Genomic DNA, 23043 nt, shown 5'->3' on the forward strand with positions numbered 1-23043 from the left:
GAGCGTGACAAGACTGTTTCAGAAATCACTGGGACAGCAGTGTAGTTGCAATGGGGGAGAATACTATGAGATCAGGGAGATCATGGGACAGGAGGATCCTAGAAGGGATACAGCATGTTGGACTAGATTTCTACTTTAGTACCAGAAGCAGAGAGTAATGGAATCGTTCTGTTTTGAGCAGAGCTGAGACAAATTGTCCATCTGTCACTGGCTACTTCCCCTGTATGTACTTACTTGCTACCAACTGTTAAGCCCAAATTTCTGGGAGGTGGTACTGGGAAAGGTAATAATGTCAGATAAATATCATGACTGGCTGTGTATTCTTTTTTTTTTTTAATTTAATTTTATTTTATTTGTGAACATACTGGCTGTGTATTCTTGAACTAGGCAAACATCTCCTAAAAGATGCCTGTTGTATTGTTTGTTGAACTGGACCACTTAGGATGAAATGCCATGCATGGTGGCTAATGCTGGGCTACCAGATACCCTGTCCACACACCATTACCCTTTCTTTCTGACCACACTATTACTGGTTTTTACTTCTCTCTGATAAGGACATGAAGATCACTTATTTGAGTTTCATAAAGAAAAAGGAAAAGTTGATAAAAAGGGAACAGGAAGAACTAAGGAAACTTTTATGCCAGCTGTATTTAGATTGCTATTGCAGTGGCTAGGCTAGACGTCACAGGAGTTTAACACAGTGGGAAAGGAAAAAATGTACAAGAAGCAGACTGGGCTGGAATTAGTAGAACATAGTAATTGATGAAATAGTCCAAGGAGGAATAAAAAATGATTGATTTCTAGAGTAGCTTCATCAACCAAGAATGGGAAAAGTTCGATTTTGGTGATTGTTTTAGTTTTCAGGAGTTAGCAAACAAAGTACCATAAAACTGAGTCCTTAAATGAAATGTATTTTTTTTTTGGGGGGGGGGTCTGGTCGTGGGGCCTGAATCTGGGCCTGGGCGCTGTCCCTCAGCTCAAGGCTAGTGCTCTACCACTTGAGCCACAGTGCCACTTCTGGCTTTTTTTTTCTTTTTGCTTATGTGGTGCTGAGGAATCGAACCCAGAGCCTCAGGCATGCAAGGCAAGCGCTCTACCACTGAGCCACCTTCCCAGCCCATGAAATGTATTTTTTTATAGTTCTGGAGGCTAGAAGTTTGAGATCAAAGTGTTTGACAGGGCTGATTTCTTCTGAGACCTCTCTGCTTGGCTTGCTTTTTGTCCTTCTGTGTCTTCACGTTGTCTTCCCTGTGGTCTTTGTCTCCTCTTATAAGGAGGCAGTCCTACTGGATTAAGAGTCCACACTATTAGAACCTAATCATTATCACCTAATAATTGCTCCACATGATCAGGTTCTGAGGCACTGGAGGTTAGGGCTTCAAAATGTAGGGTTGGGGGGTGGGGGTGAGGAATGGAGTCGGGGAGAAGCACAATTCTGTCCATAAAAATGATAGTTTCTGGAAGACATTAAAGCATTTCCTGTACCTTGATTTCTTATACCTTAACTCAGAATATCCTTTTTATTTTTCTGTTTCTCTTTCTTCTCCTACCTGATGGTGTGTGCCAGAAAAATAGGGCCAAGTTAATAAGGAATAATTTATACACAGTGCAATACAATTTAGCCCTTTAAAAAAAATCATTTGTGGGGCTTGGGCGCTATCCTGAGCCTCTTTGTGCTCAAGGCTAGTGCTCTACCACTTGGGGTCACAGTGCCACATCTGGGTTGTTGTTGTTGTTGTTGTTGTTGTTGTTGTTGTTGTTGTTGTTTTTTGGCCAGTCCTGGGGACTGAACTCAGGGCCTAGGTGCTGCTCTTGAGCTCCTTTGCTCAAGGCTAGTGCTTTGTCACTTGAGCCACACACAGCTCCATTTCTGGCTTTTTGGTGGCTTTGAATCTTGAACCTCAGATCTCAACCTTCTAAGTTACTAGGATTGCAGGCATAAACAGCAGTGCCTGGCTTGAACACTTTTGAGATGGAAGATTTGTACATTCTATGCTTTCTGTGCTTTGTTCTCCATTTACCAAATACTGAACATCTGTGTTGTTCCTAGGACCTTTGTCAACAGTCCTTTTTCTGCATAATTCTTTTCCCTTTCCTCAGACATTGCAGAGTACCTAGAGGCACTTTAATTTTTTTTTTTTTTTTAGTGTTATAGCTTTGCAAGTAATAATGCTATAACAGTTGAATATCCATAGACCAATTGGATGGAGCATTTTGAAGGGCCACTGATGAAAAGATCATTGGTTCTCAGAGTTTGACTTCAGAGCTCCTTTATAGTTAAAATTGAGGGTAAAGAGCTTTTGTTTTTGTGGGTTGTATATATAGATATTTACCATGTTAGAAATGAAAAATGGACTTTTTTTGTTTGCTTATTTTTTTTGGGTCCGGTCGTGGGGCCTGAACTCTGGGCCTGGGCGCTGTCCCTCAGCTCTTCAGCTCAAGGCTAGCGCTCTACCACTTGAGCCACAGCGCCACTCCAGCTTTTTTCTTTTTGCTTATGTGGTGCTGAGGAATCAAACCCAGGGCCTCAGGCATGCAAGGCAATCGCTCTACCACTGAGCCATCTTCCCAGCCCCGAAAAATGAACTTTGAAAAATTACTTAGAATATTTAAAAGTAACTTTGAGTATGTAACTATGATATATAGTTTTAAAGATGAAGTCAGTGTGAAGGGTAAATAGTATTTTGTGTGCAGGTAAAGGCTGGTGTGCTGTCTCTTAGCTTTTTTGTTCAAGGCTAGCACTCTACCACTTGAGCCACTTGAGCTTTTTTGGGTGGCTAATTGGAGATAAGAATCTCATGGGCCAGGTGCTGGTGTGGCTCATGCCTGTAATCCTAGCTATTCAAGAGGCTGTGGCCTAAGGATGGTGGTTTGAAGCCAGTCCAGGCAAGAAAGACCTTGAGACTGATCTCCACTAGAAAACCAAGTTGTATTATGGCTCAAAGTGGTAGAGCACAAAAGCCCAGGGCCAGAGCCCAGGCTCTTGAGTTCTAGCCCCACACCCAACAACCTAATGGACTTTTCTGCTCAGCTGTGTTTGAACAGTGATTCTTAGATTTTTAACTTCCTGCATAGCTAGGATTTCAGATGTGAGCCACCATTTTACATTTACATTTTAAAGATCTCTATGTCTGGATTATTAGAAGTCCTACCGTTTGAGCCACAGCTCCATTCCCAACTTTTTGGTAGCTAATTGGATGAAGACAAGAGTCTTACAGACTTTTCTACCCAGGCTAACTTTGAAATGGAATCTTCAGATCTCAGCCTCCTGTATAGCTAGGATTACAGGTGTGAGTTACCAGTGCCTAGTCAAATGATAGTTTTTTAATCAGTGTATTTGAGAATGTGTTAATTTGTGTTTAATTTAAAAATTAATACTATTAATCCACTGGTCTGATGATGTAAATTGGACAATAGACCCAAAATATTTAGACGGTATATATTTTACAGAAGTGTAAAAACAGTTTCACTTGAGAAAGTATAGGTTTTTTTTTTTTTTGTCATTCTTCTGGCTTGAACTCTGGGCTTGAGCATTCTACCACTTGAGCCACAATGCCACTTCTGGTTTTTGAGTGGTTAATTGGAGGTGAGTGTCTTCACAGGGACTTTTTTGCCTGGTTGGCTTAGAATCACAATCCTCAGATCTCAGCCTCCTCAGTGGTGTGAGCCACCAGCTGTTTTGTTTTTAAGAAATGGTGCTGCATGGGCGCCAGTGGCTCACGCCTGTAATCCTAGCTACTCAGGAGGCTGAGATCTGAGGATCGAGGTTCAAAGCCAGCCTGGGCAGGGAAGTTCATGAGACTCTTACCTCCAGTTAACCACCAGTGAACTGGAAGTGGTACTATGATTCAAGTGGTAGAGTGCTCACCTTGAGCTGAAGAGCTGAGGGACAGCACTGAGGCTCAGAGTTCAAGCCCCATGACTGACAGCTGGCGGCTGGGAAGGTGGCTTAGTGGTAGAGTGCTACCTAGCATGCATGAAGCTCCGGGTTCGATTCCTCAGTATCACATACACAGAAAAGGCATTGGCTCTGTGGCTTACTTGGTAGCGTGTTAGCCTTAAGCAATAGAAGCTCAGGGACAGTGCCCAAAAAAGATGCTAACACAAGGAGACACTGTGTTTTGAATTTATAGGAACTCTAATCTCATATTTCTATAAATCTCAAACCATTCTACAAAATAAAGTCTACTAGTAATAAAAATCCTTAGATTTTTCACTAGTTTATTGCCAAAACGGTGAATTGAGATTTTGAAATAGAGAACTTTCAAAATTGCTAATGGCTTAAGAGTTATATACTCACAGCTTTTAAAGCTCCCTCCCCCCGCATTGTAGGCACTTAATATATGTCATTGAACTGGATTGGTGGCTAAGAAAAACTAACCTACTTGATTCTCCCCCATTCCACTAGTAGCTTCTTTTCCCTCTTATCTCTTGGGCTTCTCTGTGCTCAAGTCACTTAAGAATTTGAAGTTTCTTATTTTAAAAAGTTTATTACTTGTGCTAATACTGTTAGGAACTTTAAATGATATGATTGTATGAAGTTACAAGGTATTCAAATCAAGCAACAAAGTTCCCTTAGGATAAAATAAGACAAACTTGTCTTTGAAAACTAGGAGCCTTATTGTTTCTAAGCAGGGTTGCAGTAGCTACAAGAAAGACACAGTTTGGCCAGGCACCAGTGGCTTACACCTGTAATCCTAGCTAGTCAGGAGGCTGAGATCTGAGCATCACAGTTCAAAGCCAGCACCGGGCAGGAAAGTCTGTGACACTCTTATCTCCAATAAACTACAGAAAAACCGAAGTGGCAGTGTAGCTCAAGTGGTAGAACGCTAGCCTTGAGCTGAAGAGCTGAGGGACAGCTCCCAGGCCCAGAGTTCAAGCCCCATGACCCACCAAAACAAACAAACAAAAGACAGACAGTTTTACTTTGGCCTAAGCAAAATTTTTAGCTTTATTGTACGTGTGCAGTTTTACTGTACATATGAGAGCCTAACTTTTTATGAAGGGCCTCCGGCTACACCTTTTGTTGGTGTCACTCTTTTTGTAACCTTGGTTCTTGTTTACCCTGCTGAAATTTTGATTTTAGTTATACTTTCTTGGCTTTATGTTTTGGCAGTTGTGTTTGCTCTTCGTTTTCTTTGGTTTGCTGGCTTGTTTTTGAAATTGCTAAGGTACTATATAGGCTAAGTTGTGTTCCCCTAAATCTCAGCACCTTAAAGCTACCCGTGAGCTGCTTACTGACATCACAGTGTGGATGTCCACATTAGATGATCCAGTGCTCCTTTGGCAGTATTAGAGTTTGAACTCAGGGCCTTGTGCTGAGAATTAGGGTTAAGGTTAGTGACCAGCAGCTGCTCCACTGTGTGCCATGCTCACAGCTGGAAGGAAGTTACCTTGCTAACTGTGGTCACTTTAGAGTACCAGCTTGACAAAAGCACCATTGCTTGCTTACTAAAATGCCTCCATGACAAATGTGTTACATTGGAAGACAGGGTTCAAAAGTCAACATTCCACTTGACTTGTGAAACAGTAACCCTTCATACAATATCTTCATAATTTTTTTTTTCTTTTGCTGGTCCTGGGGCTTGAACTCGGAGCCTGGGCTCTGTCCTTGAGCTCTCTGTGCTCAAGGCTAGCGCTCTATTACTTGAGAGCCATAGCGTCACCTTTGGCTTTTTCTGTTTATGTGGTACTGAGGAATTGAACGCAGGGCTTTCATGCATGCTAGGCAAGCACTCTACCACTAGGCCACATTTCTAGCCCTAATTTTTTGTTTTGTTTTGTGGGGGTGCTGGTCCTGAGGCTTGAACTCGGGGCCCGGACACTGTCCCTGAGCTCCTTTAGCTCAAGGCTAACACTACCATTTGAGGCATAGCACCACTTCTGGTATTTCTGGGTAGCTTGTTGAAGATAAGAAGTCCATGGACTTTCCTGCCTCGAGTTGGCTTCAAACTGCACTGCTGACATCTCAGTCTTTTGAGTAGCTAGGATTATAGTCATGAGTTACCAGTGCCTGCAAATATATATATATATATATATATATATATATATATATATATATATATATATACATACATATATACACACACACACACACACACATATATGTAAGTATAAAGTTACTGCATGATTCTACTCATGACATGGCATTTTGGAATTTGAATGTTGTACTGTTGCGTATACTAGTAGTTAATTCTTTTTTTTTTTTTTTCTTTTTTCTTTTTCTTCTTCATTCCTGGGGCTTGAACTCAGGGTCTGGGTGCTGTCCCTGAGATTTTCTGCTGAAGGCTAGCACTGAGCCACAGGTCCAATTACAGCTTTTTTGTGGTTAATTGGAGATAAGGGTCTCATGGGCTTTGCTGTCTGGGATGGGTTTGAATCGCAGTCCTCAGATTTCAGCCTCCTGAGCAGGTAGTATTACAGGCGTGAGCCACTAGTGCCTGGTGGAAGATTGTGTGGGTGTGTGTGGGCGCGTGGGTGTGGGCGTGAGTTGCGTGCGTGTGCTCCTGGGGCTTGAACTCATGGCCTGGGTGCTGTTCCTGAGCTTTTGTACTCAAGGCTAATGCTATACCATTTGAGTCATGTCGTAGCTCTGCTTCCAGGGACTTGAACCTCAAGGCTTAGGCACTGTTCCTGAGCTTCTTCAGCACCACTTTTGGCTGTTTTTGTTTATGTGGTACTGAAGAATCAAACCCAGAGCTTCATGCATGCTAGGCAAGCACTCTGCCACTAAGCCACATTCCCAGCCAAACTTAGGGCTTTTTTTAAGGGTGCTTAACTGTAAGTAAGAATCTCAAGGACTTTTCTACCCAGGCTGGCTTTGAACTGTGGTCCTCAGATTTCAGCCTTGTGAGTAGCTAGAATTGTAAGTATAAGTCACTGATGCCCAGCTAAGAACTTTAATTTTTTTAATTAATATTTTTATTGTAAAAATGTTGTGCAGAGGGGTTACAGTTACATGAGTAGGTAATGAGTACATTTCATAGTGAGCATTGTTACCTCCTCCTTTATTTTTCCCCTACTATCACTTCCCTCCCCACATCCCCAACTCCTCCCACCCTATAGTGTCCTGTACATCTCGTCATCACAATGAGTCAGCCTGCATGTTTATTTAAGGATTCTGCAATCTCCCCTCCCCTCCCCAAATTACAAAGTATATTTTGCTTAACATTATCTTATATTAAGAATTTTAATTTTTAAAACTATTTATTTTTGTCATTTGTAGGGCTTGAACTCTTGGGCCTAGACACTGTCCCTCAGCTCTTCAGCTCAAGGCGAGTGTTCTACCGCTTGAGCCACAGCACCACTTAACATTTTCTGATGGTTAATTGGAGATAAGAATCTCAACAGACTTTCTGCCCAGGCTGGCAAAAAGTAATCCTCAGATCTCAGCCTCCTGGGTAGGTAGGATTACAGGCATGAGCCACCGGCAAGAATTTTAAACTTACTTACAATAACATACCATTTACATTTTCAAAAAAGCATATTTTCCAAAATCGGTGATTTGTTTTATGCAGATCTCAGCCTCCTGGTTAGATAGGATTACAGGCATGAGCCACCGGCATCCAGCAAGAATTTTAAATTTACTTACAATAACGTACCATTCACATTTTCATAAAAGCATATTCTCCAAAATTGGTGATTTGTTTTATATTTGGTTTAACGGCAAGCAGGTGAAATTTTTTATATGGATGCATTCAATCCATTGCCTCACATATTATGTAGAAAATGCCATTGTTGGGGCTGAGAAGGTGGCTCAATGGTAGAGCACTTGCCTTGCATGCATGAGGCCCTGGGTTCGATTCTTCAGCACTACATAAGCAGAAAAAGCCAGAAGTGGGACTGAGGCTCAAGTGGTAGAGCGCTAGTCGACAGCTGAAGAGCTGAGGGACAGAGTTCAGGCCCCACGACTGGAAAGAAAAAAAGAAAATGCCATTGTAAATTTGTAAGACAATGAGTAAAAAAGATATATTATTATTATTCAGAATAATTTTGACTGTGCAGTCTTTTTTTTTGTTGTTGTTGGTTGTGGGGCTTGAACTCTGCCTCGGCGCTGTCCCTGCAGTCTTCAACTCAAGGTGAGTGCTTTACCACTTGAGCCACAGCGCCACTTTCAGTTTTCTGGTGGCTAATTGGAGGTAAGAATCTCACGAACTTTCCTGCCTGGACTGGCTTTGAACTGTGATCCTCAGCTCCCAGCCTCCTGAGTAGGATTACGGGTGTGAGCCACCAGTACCCGGCCCTGACTGTGCAAGAGACTCCAATCTCTGGGATCCAAGTTCTCTGTACCATTGTTTTGAGCAGAGCCTGGTACTTGATTTTAGGTTTGCTGTATTTGCTTAGTATTGTATTTGTAGTTTGTCATTCAGAAGGATGAGGGTCTTTTTGGAAATTACCGTCTTGCCTGATTCTAGGTGTATCTTCTAAGTAGATCTCTTCTCCACCTGATTTCTCGTCAGCCACTTGCCTACCAGCCATTGTTTGGAGTAAGTAGTACCTTTTGAAGATGATCACTCCAGGAGTTTGCCACGGCCTTGGTCTCACCTCAGCCTTCACTGGTCACACAGAGCTGGGTGGCTTTGCAAGGGTCTTCATTGTCGAGTGAACTCACCAAGAGTCCAAGCAGCAATGTTCTTGCCTTCTGTTGACCTTGCCTCCCGAGTGGCAGTGGATTGCCAACTCCTATCTTTTTCCTTCCCCAGTACTCAGTTGATAGCTTATCAGTAACCCTCATTCATGTGAGCCTAGTCCCCACTTCCTTCCTCAGTACCATGTCTCATGGGGCATGCTAGAGAGGATTCCTCCTCTGGTACTGGCTTACCGGTACTTACACCGCTCCTGCCTAATGAGTTGATTTTATACTAGTACGTGCCACTCAAAAGTTATTCTCTGGGCATCTTAGTACTCTGGGTGATGGCTTTGGGCATCATTTGGCTCCAACCTGGATAACTGATAATTCTAGGGCTAATCCATATCCACAGTGCCCAATGGCTTTGGTAATTCTAGATTACTTAAATCAGTTGCACAGCATGATGGCCCATAATTCTAGATAATTTAGATCGGTTGCACAGCATCATGGCCCCAATCTGGTATCTAGGTGATGGGGATTTTGTTTCAGTTCCATAGAGGGAGCAGGGAGCATGCAGCTTTCCCAATCCAAAAGGGCAGTGATAAAACTAGATTCTTCCAAGGTGCTGTATTTGGGGGGATTGAGTTGCAAGGCAAATCTGGTGTTGGTATCTCAGGTAGCTTCATTTTCAGTGTCTTACATTTGAATTCACTAAAGCTAAGAACACTTATGCTTGAGTCTCAAGCACAGAAAAGGGTGGCCCATTAGGGAGTTCTGCACCTAAGGTCCTCTAGGCTCTGAGATTGAATTTCCTTGGTACTAAAATGCATACTTGGAGGAAATGGAGCATCCAAAGAGTAGTGGGCTGCCTAGATACTATTGCTTAGAATTGTGGAATGGGAACTCAGTTCTATTTTGTTTGTGTCGGAATTTTGCATCTGATTAAGCAAGCAGCTCACTGGTATGTGTACCACTAGAGCACTTCATGAGACTAACCAAAGGGAAAGTTTTGCTAAAGATGTTTTCATTAATCAAGGATGAAGGTGAGAAGTTTACAGATGTTAGGATCCCACGTAGTTCTCACCATAAAGGAGGGCAGCTTATCTATGCCCACCAGCTACTTCTAGAAAGTCAAAATCTTTAGGATGCCTAGTACTGGTAGTTCATGCCTGTAATCCTAGCTCCTCAGGAGGCTTATATATAGGTGTTGCAGTTCAAAGCCAGCCGGGAAAGAAAGTCCATGAGACTCTTAATCTCCGGTTAACTACCAAAAAACTAATGGGGAGCTGCAGTTCAAGTAGTATATTACTGTACAAAAACTCAGGGACAACACCCAGACCCTGAGTTCAAGCACCAGCACCCAAAAATTTTTTGGGGGGTGGCAGGAGGTGTGGGAGTGTGTTATGTGGTATTCTCAATAACAACAACTGAACCAAGACTGAGCATCACAGACTTGTAATGATGATAAACATCCAGGATCACATACTGCACATGCAAATCCAAAAAGGGTATTACATCTGTCTACAAAAGAAATTTAGATTGTAGTTCTTCCTCAATAAATAAGGAGTTCTTAGAGTAGGTCAAAGTGAACTTCATGTCTCTTACCCCTATGTACATGCCTGTTACACCTGGAATTGTCCTCTTGGGGTTAGAATTCGGCTCTGAGGGATAGCTGAGATGCCGTCCTGCAGAGGAAGGTGTGCTCAGGAGGAAATAAGCAAGTGAACAAGCATGACCGATCAGTTGCTGCTCTGCTGGCTGTTGATGTCTACCCCAGGTGGGAAGGCAGGCAGGTAGATGTGTTCCTACTGCTACTTGTTGCTGGGGGTGGGCATGGGAGCTGCCATGCTCTGGATCTCAAGATCCTTAGGTTCCTGTAGCATCTACGCAAAGCAGCTTCTGGCTGACCATTCATTCTCTGGTTGGAGTTTCTGTGTATTGGGTATCCCTCACATCTGAGGGGGAAGAGAATATTAAGAGAGAGATTAGGAGATTATTCCTGTCCCTTGTTCTTGTAGAAAGGGACATCAACTGTGCCTCAAGTGTGTTTTTATGGAGCTTGTTCTGTTAGGATTAGATTTAGTGAGGATTTTAAACTATTAGGACTGTGGTTAAGGACACTTAAAGAGTAACCTGATTTGTTTTGGTATTTGTTATGGGTGAGCACAGTTTCAAATAGAATGTTTTAGCTTTAGGTTTACAGAGGTGTTAAGCAACAATTTATGTTTTAATGTTTTTAAAGGAAACTTTTAGTTTCAAGTATATAATTTTCATCACAATTTTTAGTTCTCTGTGCTGTGATTAATGTTTTTCCAAGTGACATATTGTTACTTTAACACAACATATTTTCTTTTTTGTGGTCTATTTTTTTAAATAAATGTTATAACCAAAGGTAATTCATTTTTCCTGTTTTATTAACAGACATATGTAGGGTGTGTCGATCAGAAGGAACACCTGAAAAACCTCTTTATCATCCTTGTGTATGTACTGGCAGTATTAAGTTTATCCATCAGGAATGGTAAGTCCTGTAGTTAGAAAATGTTATAATTTTGAGCTTCATTTTTGTCATCTATACAACAGTAATGATCATTTTAAAAGAACTTGCTCTATAATTAATTGCTTTTGAAGTTTCTGTAAAGAAGAAAAAAAGCCAGGCACTGGTGGCTCATGCCTATAATCCTAGCTACTCAGGAGGCTGAGATCTGAGGCTCACAGTTCAAAGCCAGCCTGGGCAGGAAAGTCTGTGAGACTCCTATCTTCAATTAACTACCAGAGAACCAGAAGTAGGGCTGTGGCTCAAGTGGTAGAGCACTCACCTTGAGTTGAAGAGCTAAGGGACAGCACCCAGGTCCAGAGTTCAAGCCTTTCAACTGACTTAAAAAAAAAAAAAAACAGTGGAAATTACCCATAATCCTTAATACTTGTTACTTTGGTAGATTTTGAGTTTGTTTTTGTTCATTTCTTTGCTCATGGGAAATACTGTACTTTCCTAGTTTTGAGTGGTATGGTAGCAGCTCATGTTTAGGGTGTACTCTGGGCCAAGAATTATTCTCAGCTCTTTTTTTTTTTTTGGGTCCGGTCATGGGGCCTGAACTCTGGGCCTGGGTGCTGTCTCTCAGCAATTCAGCTCAAGGCTAGTGCTCTACCACTTGAGCCACAGTGCCACTTCCGGCTTTTTTTTTCTTTTTGCTTATGTGGTGCTGAGGAATCGAACCCAGGGCCTCATGCATACAAGGCAAGCGCTCTACCACTGAGCCACCTTCCCGGCCCATATTCTCAGCTCTTTACACATCTTTTAACTAACTTTTCAAAGAAACCTGGGTGGTGGACTATTATGTTGATGAAAAAACTAGGTTAAAATAACTTGCTCAAAGCCCAGTAGCCCACCAGTTAGTGACAACCAAACCTGTCTGTCAGCAGACCCCCAGTCACATGGTCTTAGTATCATCAGACCAGTATTAAACTGATATTGATGTTTGTGTTCTTCAATATTCATTTAGCTCTGAAGAGATTATAATTTATACTAATTGGATTCTTCCTAATGCTGTAGTAATACTGCTTATGTCTTTAGCTGTTGTAAATTCTGTACTCTTTAGAAGGAAGTTCTAAAAGGTTGGAGAATATTCTAAAGGTGAAATGGTTACAATTATAAAAGCTGTAATCTATATGATTTTAATATAAACCAGTTTTCAATGAAACCTTTTGTTTGTTGTAAACCCAATGTTTATTAATGTATTTGTAATTACAGCTTAGTTCAGTGGCTGAAACATAGTCGGAAAGAATACTGTGAATTATGCAAGCACAGATTTGCTTTTACACCAAGTAAGTTCTTTAAATGTTTTCATTGCAGTTATTTTTGGCAACAAAAGGTGTTTAAATGCTTTCAAAGCAACAATACTGAACTTCATTGTCTCTCCATGCTTATAGAAAAATCTATTTAGGAAATGTTTTTAAAAATTTTCATCTTTTAACACAACACATTTTGTAGGGTATTCTTTTCCTTCTTATTTTCTTTCCTTTTAATTATAGAGAAGCTCAAACATATGCAAGGGAATAAGGACCCCATGATGAACCCATCTCTCATTTTCATCTGTCTTTCAGGTGTTTATGATCCACTTTGTCGTATCAGTGTTCTCATTCACCTTTCATTTTTTCTGTCTTTTTTCAGCTGCATATTTCATCTTAAATATTTGGAAGACTATACTAGCAAGATACTAATGTTTTGGCATGTGTATCTCTCTCCTTCCTTCCCCCTTGAGAATTGAATCCAGTGCTTCATGCCTCTTGTGCCTTGTTGTTGTTGTTGTTGGCTGCTGTGCTTGAACTCAGGGCCTGAGAACTGTTCCTGAGCTCCCATTTTGCTGAAGGCTAGTGCTCTACCACTTTGTGCCATTTTTTTGGTGGTTTATTGGAAATAAGAATCTCAGACTTTTTTTTCTTGGGCTGGTTTTGAAAGGTAATCCTCAAATCTCAGCCTCTTGAGTAGCTAGGATTACAGGCATGAGTCACTAGCATCTGGTCAAGTTTTATTGTTTTTTGTTTGTTTGCTTGCTTGTTTTGTCGGTTGTGGGACCTGAACTCTGTGTCTGGGCCGCTGTCCCTCAGTTCTTCAGCTCAAGGTTAGCACTCTACCACTTGAGCCACAGCACTACATCCAGCTTTTTCTGCCTATGTGGTGCTGAGGAATTAAACACAAGGCCTCATGCATTCTACCACCTTCCCAGCCCTGTTTTTTGTTCTTTTTTTAATGAATGTTTTATTGTTACTGTTAAGGTGATGGGCAGAGGGGTTATGATTATATAAGTCATAAACAGTACATTTTTTAAAATATATTTTTATTGTGAAAATACTGTAGAGAGGGGTTATAATTACATGGGTAAGATAATGAACACATTTCTTATCAAGCATTGTAGCTTCCTGCTTTGTTTCCCCTTCCCATCCCTTCGTATCCTCCCCCTCCCCTCTCCCCCCAAACAAACAAAAAAGTTTGTTTTTCAATATAATGACTTGTACATCTCATTGTTGCAATGGGTCCTCCTGTATCCCTGTTTTAACAATTTTAAACAGTACATTTTTTTAAAACAGTGTCACCCCTTCCCTTGCTCTCTCCCAGTTTCCCTCCTATCCCCACCCACAACTTGTACAATTCATTCCAATATAGTGTCTAGTGAGTGTCACTGCTGCTTTTTTTTTTTTTTGTCGGTCATGGGGCTTGAACTCCAGGCCTGGGCGCTGTCCCTCAGCTCTTCAGCTCAAGGCGAGCGCTCTACCACTTGAGCTACAGCGCCACTTCCGGTTTTCTGATGGTTTATTGGAGATAGGAGTCTCATGGTCTCTCCTGCCCGGGCTGGCTTTGAACCGCGATCCTCAGATCTCAGCCTCCTGAGTAGCTAGGATTACAGGCGTGAGCCACCAGCGCCCGGCTGTCACTGCTGCTTTTGTTCACCCTTTGTTCCACCATTTCGGTGCCCCCCACTACCCTCCCAAAAATGGAAAAACAAACAAGACAAAAGAAAGCAAAAGGAAAAAAACCCTCTTGTTTCTGTTTCTTGGAGTTCATTTCAGTAGATATTCAGATGTACATAAGCGTTGTGCCTTTGTGTCCCTCTGAGCCACATTTTAAGTGTAATTTTTCATGTTGGGGTCCTAACACATTTATTATCCCTTTCTTCTCTGATTTTTTTTTTTGTGTTTTAGATTTTTATTTTTTTAAGCCTCTTAAATCGTGAGCTGCTCAAAATAAGTACTATAAATTAGTGTTTTACTTTGTATTTGATAAATATTAATGATTTAATGATTAAGGTTACAATTATTGTCTTTAAAAATGTCAGTTGCATTTGGGGCTGGGAAGGTGGCTCAGTGGTAGAGCACTTGCCTTGCATGCCTGAGGCCCTGGGTTCAATTCCTCAACACCACATAAGCAAAAAGGAAAAAAGCTGGAAGTGGCGCTGTGGCTCAAGTGGTAGAGCGCTAGCCTTGAGCTGAAGAGCTGAGGGACATCGCCCTGGCCCAGAGTTCAGGCCCCACAACCGCCCGCCCCCCCCCACCCCCTGCCCAAAAAACAACAACAACTGTCAGTTGCATTGTTTTGTAATCTTCAGTTTTCTCTAGTGTATAAAAGCTTTGTTTAGTTTTAGTGGTCATCCTGGGTGCTGTCCCTGAGTTTTTTTCTCAATGCTTGCATTCTACTATTTGAGCTACAGCTATACAGGTGTACACCTGGCTTTTGGGTGGAGAATCTTATGGACTTTTCTGCTTTGGCTAGGTTCAAAAAGTGATCCTCAGATACTAGCCTCCTGAGTAGCTAGGGTTACAGACATGAGCCACCTGTCTTAATGACTTTTTTTTTTTTTTTTTTTTTTTTTTTTTGCTTGTCCTGGGGCTTGAACACAGGACCTGGGTGCTGACCTTGAGCTTCTTTGTTCTTTGTGCTCAAGGCTAACGCTCTACCACTTGAGCCACAGCATCATTTCCTGCTTTTCTGAGTAGTTTATTTTAGATAAAAATCTCATGGGGACTTTTTTGCCCTGGCTGGCTTTCAACCTCAGATCTCAGCCTCCTGAGTAGCTAGGGTTACAGGCGTGAGCTACTGGCACCTGGCATGACTTTTTAATACTAAGTATTTTATTGAAAGTTGTGATCTATGCATTTCATAAAAAGTTGCCCTTTGTTGATTGTTTACTTCTTAATGTTTCTAAAAGGTGAACAGCTTTGTATATATAGTGCTCTTATACATTTTATATTTACTACTTAATTTTATTTTCTGCTGCTGGAAATCAGACCCAACCAGGGCCATTTACAAGTTAAGCAAGTGCTCTGACTCTGAGCACATACCCAGCTCCGTCTTAGAAATTTTGCATAATTGATTTTGAACTTTACACATTGTCATTTCTTGTGTGGCCTCAGTAGAAAAAGGAATTTGTTAGAGAGGAACCTTTTAAATAGTGGGGGGCGGGGTGTTATTGCAACCTTTTTTTTTTTTTTTTTTTGCCAGTCCTGGGGCTTGAACTTAGGGCCTGGGCGCACTGTTCCTGAGCTCTTCTTTTGCTCTAGGTTAGCACTACTACTTGAACCACAGTGCCACTTCTGGCCCTTTCTGTTTATGAGGTACTGAGGAATCAAACCTAGGGCGTCATGCATGCTAGGCAAGCACTCTACCACTAAGCCACATTCTCAACTTTAGAATCACTTTCTAAAATGTAACAAAACCTTTCTCCCCATGTAACAAAACCTTTCTCCCCGTGTGTATTGAACTACATCTTCAGATAAATTATAAGGTCTGAATTTGTCATGTGAAATTTTAAGTACAATGTTAAATACAATCAGAGGAAGAGTTTGCTAGCATATCAGTGGGCTGTACCACATGTAAGGACTTGACTGTGGATTGTTGTACTCTTTGAATGTTGTTTCTAATGCTTGTATTTGGGGGAGCTCTTTCTTGATGTCATCAGCTTCAGCTTTTGTATCTATTTTCTTTACCTGTTCTTTTATAGCACCTGTTCTTTTATACCTTATTGTCTGAATGCTGAAATGCATTTAAACATTGCACAAGTTTCATGGCTACGGGCAAGGGATGTGAACCTTTTCCAGTTGAATCTTTTTTGTTTTTTAGTTTAGAGCTTTTTATTGATTTTCTTGAGAAAATGTGATTCAATAAATTGAAAAGCGCAGTACTTAAAAGCTAAATATTGAAAGTTCAGATAGCTTTATATGCCTATTTTGTAGTTCTGAATTCAACCATTTTTAAGTCTTTATGAAATTCTGTATGCATTTCTCTTCTTATAGTTTATTCTCCAGATATGCCTTCACGGCTTCCAATCCAAGATATATTTGCTGGACTGGTTACAAGCATTGGCACTGCAATACGATACTGGTTTCATTATACACTTGTTGCCTTTGCATGGTTGGGAGTTGTTCCTCTTACAGCATGTGAGTATTCATGCCTCCTGTTGGAGTTTATTACAAAAATATTGCTTCATTGTTTAAACTATTTTTAATTATATTTTTTTCTATGATGGGGGATATTGGAGATTGAATACAGGGCCTCACACATGCTAAACATGCACTCTACCACTGAGCTATGTCCCAGGAGTAAGTTTTAAGTACACCTGTTTTTTTGAATGAGTGAGAGAAAGAAAAATAAAATGTACAGAGACTACTAATAGAAGTTCATGAAAGAATTGAGAAAACAAAATCAAACTATAAACTACATTGGTGCTTATAAGTTGTCTAATAAATGAATTTTCCGGAGATTTTCTCATCCCAGCTCTACCTCCCTTTTACATTACATATATAATGGTCCTGAATAACCAGGAGATTTAGCTTTCAGGCATAGGGGGCTCTCTGAGAGGTGGTGTAACTTAACCATGCCTCTTAGGTGATTTATCTTGTGTTTATTTTTCTTAAAGACATGGAAAGGAGTAGATATCATAATGAATGACATGGTATATAGATATAATCCGTTGGAATTAAAACAAGTTTCCTAAAATAAGCATAATTAATATTTTCATGTCTCCATGGGTAAAACTAGCTTGATCACCCATGAAATGAAAATCTTGAGAAATACACAAAATAGCAGTATTAGTACCTTTGAAGAGAGTCAGTAGGGAGACAGAAAACTGAGCCTGGGTCTCTCTGATATTATTCAAAGGGGCAATTCCTTTTTTCTTTTTTCCTTTTTTTTTTCATTTTTGGGAGGGGGTGTTGGTTGTGGGGCTTGAACTAAGAGCCTGGGCATTGTCCTTGATCTCTTTTGCTCAATGGTAGTGCTCTACCACTTTGAGCCACAGTGCCACTTCTGGTTTTCTGGTGGTTCATTGGAGATAAGAGCCTCATGGACTTTCCTGCCCAGGCTTCAAACCCTGATCAGATCTCAGCTAGGATTAGCCTGGCCAGCGGTGATTTTTATCATAACCAAAAGTGGTAAATTTTCAAATATGTTCTTGAACTTTTAGTGGCAACCTCAATCCTCCTGTCTATGCCTCCTACATAGCTAGAATAGAGGGTATAAATCGCCATGCTCACTCATTTGTTGAGGTGGGATTTCAGTGATTTTTTTCCCCCTAAGCTCGCTCTTGATCCCCAATTGAGGCCTTCCACTTTCTACTTACCAAGTATGGGAATTAACAGGTGTGATCAACTATGCCCTGCCCATTAGAACCCTTTAAAAGCACACCTTTCAAAAATCATGACAATTTTTCTTTGGGATGTGTTGAACTACATTTTACACAGATGTGCAAAGATCTAAATTACATTTGAAATTTTATGTACTGTGTTAAAATTGAAGAAAGTGTTGGCTAAAATTGAGAGAGGCTAAATCCAGTTGTTCTAGTGACTTTAGCAAATTCATAGTTCTATAATGTAAATATGATGGAAATGGAAATGATGTCTTTTATGTTGAAAGACAAAAGCCTGGCCATGAGAAAGAAAAAAGACTTAGAAACTTAGTTGCAGAGTTAGACAGGGTGCTGCTGGTGATAGATATTTCATTAGATGTAAGGCTTCAGAAAGTGTACTACTATAAGCTACCATTCTACAATAATGAAAACCCTGTTTTAACCTATACTTTGCAACTTGAACAAGGAATCCAAGAAATATGTGAGATTCACAGAAAAAAGACTGCTAGGAAAAAGAATAGGTAAGCTTCATTATTGTTAATCAATACTAACTAATCATTTTAGGTAACAGCCTGGAACTAAATTTCAAGTGATTTTAACATGGGAGAAATTTTAAGGAGAATAAAAATGGAGAAATAGAGATAGAAATAGAGAAATAGAGATGTTATAGTTGCTTTAATTTTGAGGGAGCCTTCTGGGTAGCTAGAAATGTTGAAGATCTTGTTCCAGATGGTAGTTAAAAAGATAGACCCATGTGTAAGAATTCATTTGGAAGCTGGGTGCTGGTTCATTCCTATAATCCTAGCTACTTAGGAGGCTGAGATCTGAGGATCACAGTTCAAAGCCAGAATGGAAAGGAAAGTCTGTGAGACTCTTTTATCCAGTTAAGTGCCAAAAAGCCAGAAGTGGAGTAGCGGACTCAAGTAGTAGAGCACTTTTCCTTGGGCAAAGAAGCTTAGAAACAGCAGCTGGGCCCTAAGATCAGGCCCCTGGAACAGCACCAAAAAAATAAAGAATGTGTCTGGCTACTTAAGATTAATGTAAAATATATCTTAGTTTAAACAGTAACAACACATAGGGTACTGCTAGAATAGAAATAAGATGATTAGTTTTCATTTTAGAGTGAGAAACAGCAAATAAAGTTTGCTATTTAGGCTGGACATGGTGGATTTCTCCTGGAATATACCAGCATTTGGGAAGCTAAGGCAGGAGGTCTTTAGTTTGAGGCTAGCCTTGGCTACATAGCAAGACTTTCAAAAAAGGGGGCAAGGTTTCCAATCAAAGACAAGAAAGCAAGAGAATGCAGAGGGAAGGAAGTAAAAGCAACAGAGAAAGAAAAGCATTCAGTCATAATGGAAGACCAGTATGCCACTCTGAAGCCAATAGATGAGTCAAACACAAGCCTAGAAAGAATCTAAACATCGTTGCAGAGCACTTACCTTCAGTCACTGCTTTTATGCTTGTCCATGATTTTTTAAATGAATTGTCTTGAAACTCAGGCCTGCAAAAACCAAATGCTTATTTCAGTGTTAGATTATTCTTCTGAAGCAACTGGATGAGTTCATTATGCTGTTGTGACTGTATACCATCATGCCCTCTTTTGGTAGGCCGCATCTACAAGTGCTTGTTTACTGGCTCCGTGAGCTCACTACTGACACTGCCACTAGACATGTTGTCAACGTGAGTATTGAACCTGTGCACAGTGTAAATAATGATACTTTTGTTTTCTTTGTATACTTATAAATTTGAAAATTCGTATGTTCTAAGAATTATAACCATAGAAATAGCTGATATAAATAACTGATCTTTCTTTTCAAATACTCATTTTAAAAGATCTTTTGGTAATGGCAAGATGACTTGTTAAGCAGAATATCATGCAGATTGAGGTATATGCTAGTACGTTCTCATGCTGACATTAATGCTCACACCTGTAATACTACCTACTCAGGAGGCTAAGATATGAGGATCATGGTTCAAAAGCCCAGGCAGGAAAGTCCTTGAAACTCTTATCTCCAATAAAAACTACCAGAAAACCGTAAGTGGCGCTGTAGCTCAAGTAGTAGAGTGCTCACCTTGAGCTGAAGAGCTGAGGGACAGTGCCCAGGCCCAGAGTTCAAGCCCCGTGACTTAAAAAAAAAAAGTTTCTTCATATGGTTATGGTGTATATGAATAAAGACTTATCTATGATTGTTTTACTGTATATTCAATTTGACATTCATGTCATTGGGCTTATTGTCATTGATCAGAGATCAGTGAGGAGGACAGGAGGGGGAAAATGGGAGAAAAAGAAGGAAGGGGAGAGATTGACCAGAAACGTTGTACTCATTGTACTCAGAACCTGACTTGCAGAATTGTAATCCCTTAGTATAGCTACTTAATAATAAAATCTGTAAGAAGCAGTTAACTGTTCTCATTGCTGAAGGCAACAAGAAACAGAATATTTTAGTCCCAGTCCATCAAAATTTTAATAGTTTGAAAAATTCCTTAACAAGCAATGGTTACTATTTCTCTTTTGATAGACCTGCTTTCTTAGGAACAATCCCAGTTCAAGTTTGCAGCCTCTAGCATAAGGTCGTACAGTCTGACCCTTGTTACTACATGAAAGTAGTAAGTTTCCCAAAGGCTACCAAGGTTTCCCAATTACCCTTGAGTTATACTGAAGGACAGGAAAAGACCAAAGGGATCTTCAGTATTACAAAAAAAATTCCGTGTATTTCCAGGGACCTAAAGGGACCCTACTTTGCCTCTTTGGACTTACTGAGGGCTTGATATATTTGTGATACATGTTTCATTAGAATTAACACTTGAAGTCAGGCGCCAGTGGCTCATGCCTGTAATCCTAGCTACTCAGGAGGCTGAAATCTGAGGATCTCGGTTCAAAGCCAGCCTGGGCAGGAAAGTCAGTGAGAGTCTTATCTCCAATAAACCAACCGAAAACCGGAAGTGGCCCTGTGGCTCAAGCAGTAGAGCGCTTGCCTTGAGCTGAAGAGCGCAGGGACGGTGCCCAAGCCCAGAGTTCAAGCCCCACCATCTACCAAAAAAGAATCAACACTTGATTCTTTTTTTCCTAAATGAAAATTTTCTGCACAATATATTACAGACTACTTTGCCTTATATCTAGTATATTGAGTATCTCTTGATTTTTATTTTTTTACATTATCAATTAGTGTATCTGTAGAGGAAATTTCTGATTTGATGATTCTGTTAGTTTGTGTGGAGTTGGGTATCATCTAAACTTGTATGTCAAGTAAGGATCAGAAACTTCTTTGTAAGGGTTTGGACAAGGCTATTCATGTTTAATAGATTATATAAAATTTAATGCTTGGCTGTTGTTGAGTATTTGTCAGCTTTGTGCTTGCCGCCCTCTTGGATTTTAGCCATATTAAAAGGAGAGGTAGTTGGGTGCTGGTGGCTCACATCTGTAATCCTAGCTACTCAGGAGGCTGAGATCTGAGCATCAAGGTTCAAAGCCAGACCAGGGAAGAAAATCTGAGAGACTCATATCTCCAGTAAACTACACAGAAAAAGCCAGAAGTGGTACTGTGGCTCAAGTGGTAGAGCGCTAGCTTTGAGCACAAAGAGGCTCAGAAACAGCACCCAGGACTGGCAAAAAAATAAGTAAAATGAGAGGCAATGGATAGTTTATTGCTTTTAAAACATATTTGTAATATGTGTGTTAGCCAGTTTATAAGATAACATCATCATTATAAATACTTCTTTTAGAGAAACTGATTTTTACCCTAAAAATTGTAGTTTCTTTTTCTGGCCGTTTTCTCAAGTGTTCTTTGTGTTTTTTTAAATAGGGAAAATCTGTTGGCGGATTGTTTGCAGGGTTGTTTTGTGGTAACATGCACACTGTGTGCGTTCATCAGTCTGGTGTGGCTGCGAGAGCAGATAGTCCACGGAGGAGCACCAATCTGGCTAGAGCATGCTGCTCCGCCTTTCATCGCTGCTGGGCACCATCAAAATGAGGTAACTCCTATCTCTACATTGGTTTTAGTTAGGTAGGACATAAGGTTTGAGACCCAAACCTTTGGTTCCCAGGTGCCACATACATTGTGCTCTTGTCATTTAAAGGACATTGGTAGGCTTGGGAAAAGATTATAGAAACATGAAAAATGAAAGTGTGATTTGGGGACTTTGGGATCAGTATTAGGTAGAGGCTTTAAATCTAAACTTGTTTCCTGCTACCTCATATACACAAGAAACTGAGCCTCTGTCTGAAAAAAAAAGACAAAAAGGAACTACAGGTGTAGCTCAGGTGGTAGAATACCTACCTAGCAAGCACAAATACCTGAGTTCAAATTCCAGTATCACCAAGAAAAAGAATCTTGTACAGTTTTTTCTTTATGAGTTATAGAAGGCTATTTGTAGAAGTGTTAAAGAGAAGGTAGGTTAAATGGTGTATGTGTGTGTACACATACATGCTGGTCTTGTGTCTTGAATTTAGGATTAGGGCCTATCTATTCTTTCTGATCTTTTTTGCTCAAGGCTAGTGCTCTGCCACTTGAGCCACAGCTTTCACTTCCAAGTTTTTAGTGGTTAATTGGAGATGAGTCTCTCAAGCATTCATGCCTGGGCTGGCTTTGAACTATGATCCTTAGATCTCAGTCTCCGGAGTAATTAGGATTGCAGATGTGACCATTGGTAACCTGTCTGGTTAAATGGTTTTAGTGTTTTGCTGAGAAATTACAAACTTGAAAATGATTGGCTATTTGGTAAAATGAAAAGTTTACTTTGTAAAAACTTTATTAAGAAAAATTTCACCATAAAATTCTCAGTGATAATTAACAATCTTTGTTTTTAGGGCTGTTTTGCTTTTTTCAATGTGTAGATTGATTTCATTGAATTCCTTTTTTTTTTTTTTTTTTTTTTTGTCTACAGACACTTCTCCATAAACAGTGATCTAAAAAAGAGAATGACACTGCTTTTTTTCATTTGCTAGCTTGTTTTCTTTTTCTTTTTTTGTCGGTCATGGGGCTTGAACTCTGGGCTTAGGGACTGTCCCTGTGCTCTTCAGCTCAAGGAGAGTGCTCTACCACTTGAGCCACAGCACCACTTTCAGGTTTTTTTCTGAGTGACTTATTGAAGAGTCTCATGGAGTTTCCTGCCCACGCTGACCCTGCGCTAGCCTTGAGCTGAAGAGCTAAGGGACAGTGCCTAGGCCCAGAGTTCAAGCCCACAACTGACCAAAAAAAACCCAGTTCATTACAATTTTGTATTTGCATTTGGTAGGTAGCAAACTTTTATTTTGTTTGTTTTTTGGTGATACTGAATTGAGCATGCTCTGAGCAATGCCCCTAGGCAATTCTTTACTTTGAGATAATTACCTGTTACATTCCCCTGGTTGGCCTTGAA

The 23043-nt window shown here is 40.4% G+C and overlaps 1 protein-coding gene across 1 annotated transcript in view; it reads left to right on the forward strand.

The window, feature by feature from the left end:
- Marchf6 (membrane associated ring-CH-type finger 6) overlaps positions 1-23043 on the forward strand; it is a 77903-nt gene that overhangs the window by 4863 nt on the left and 49997 nt on the right. Inside the window, exons 2-6 of the mRNA XM_070042182.1 lie at positions 10991-11087; positions 12318-12391; positions 16355-16498; positions 19293-19365; positions 21489-21657. Coding sequence (XP_069898283.1) covers positions 10991-11087; positions 12318-12391; positions 16355-16498; positions 19293-19365; positions 21489-21657 — 557 coding nt within the window. The remainder of the gene's footprint in view (positions 1-10990; positions 11088-12317; positions 12392-16354; positions 16499-19292; positions 19366-21488; positions 21658-23043) is intronic.

The sequence above is a fragment of the Dipodomys merriami genome, unplaced genomic scaffold (assembly GCF_024711535.1).
Source record: "Dipodomys merriami isolate MVZ:Mamm:240054 unplaced genomic scaffold, mDipMer1.0.p SCAF_32, whole genome shotgun sequence".
Lineage (NCBI taxonomy): Eukaryota > Metazoa > Chordata > Mammalia > Rodentia > Heteromyidae > Dipodomys > Dipodomys merriami.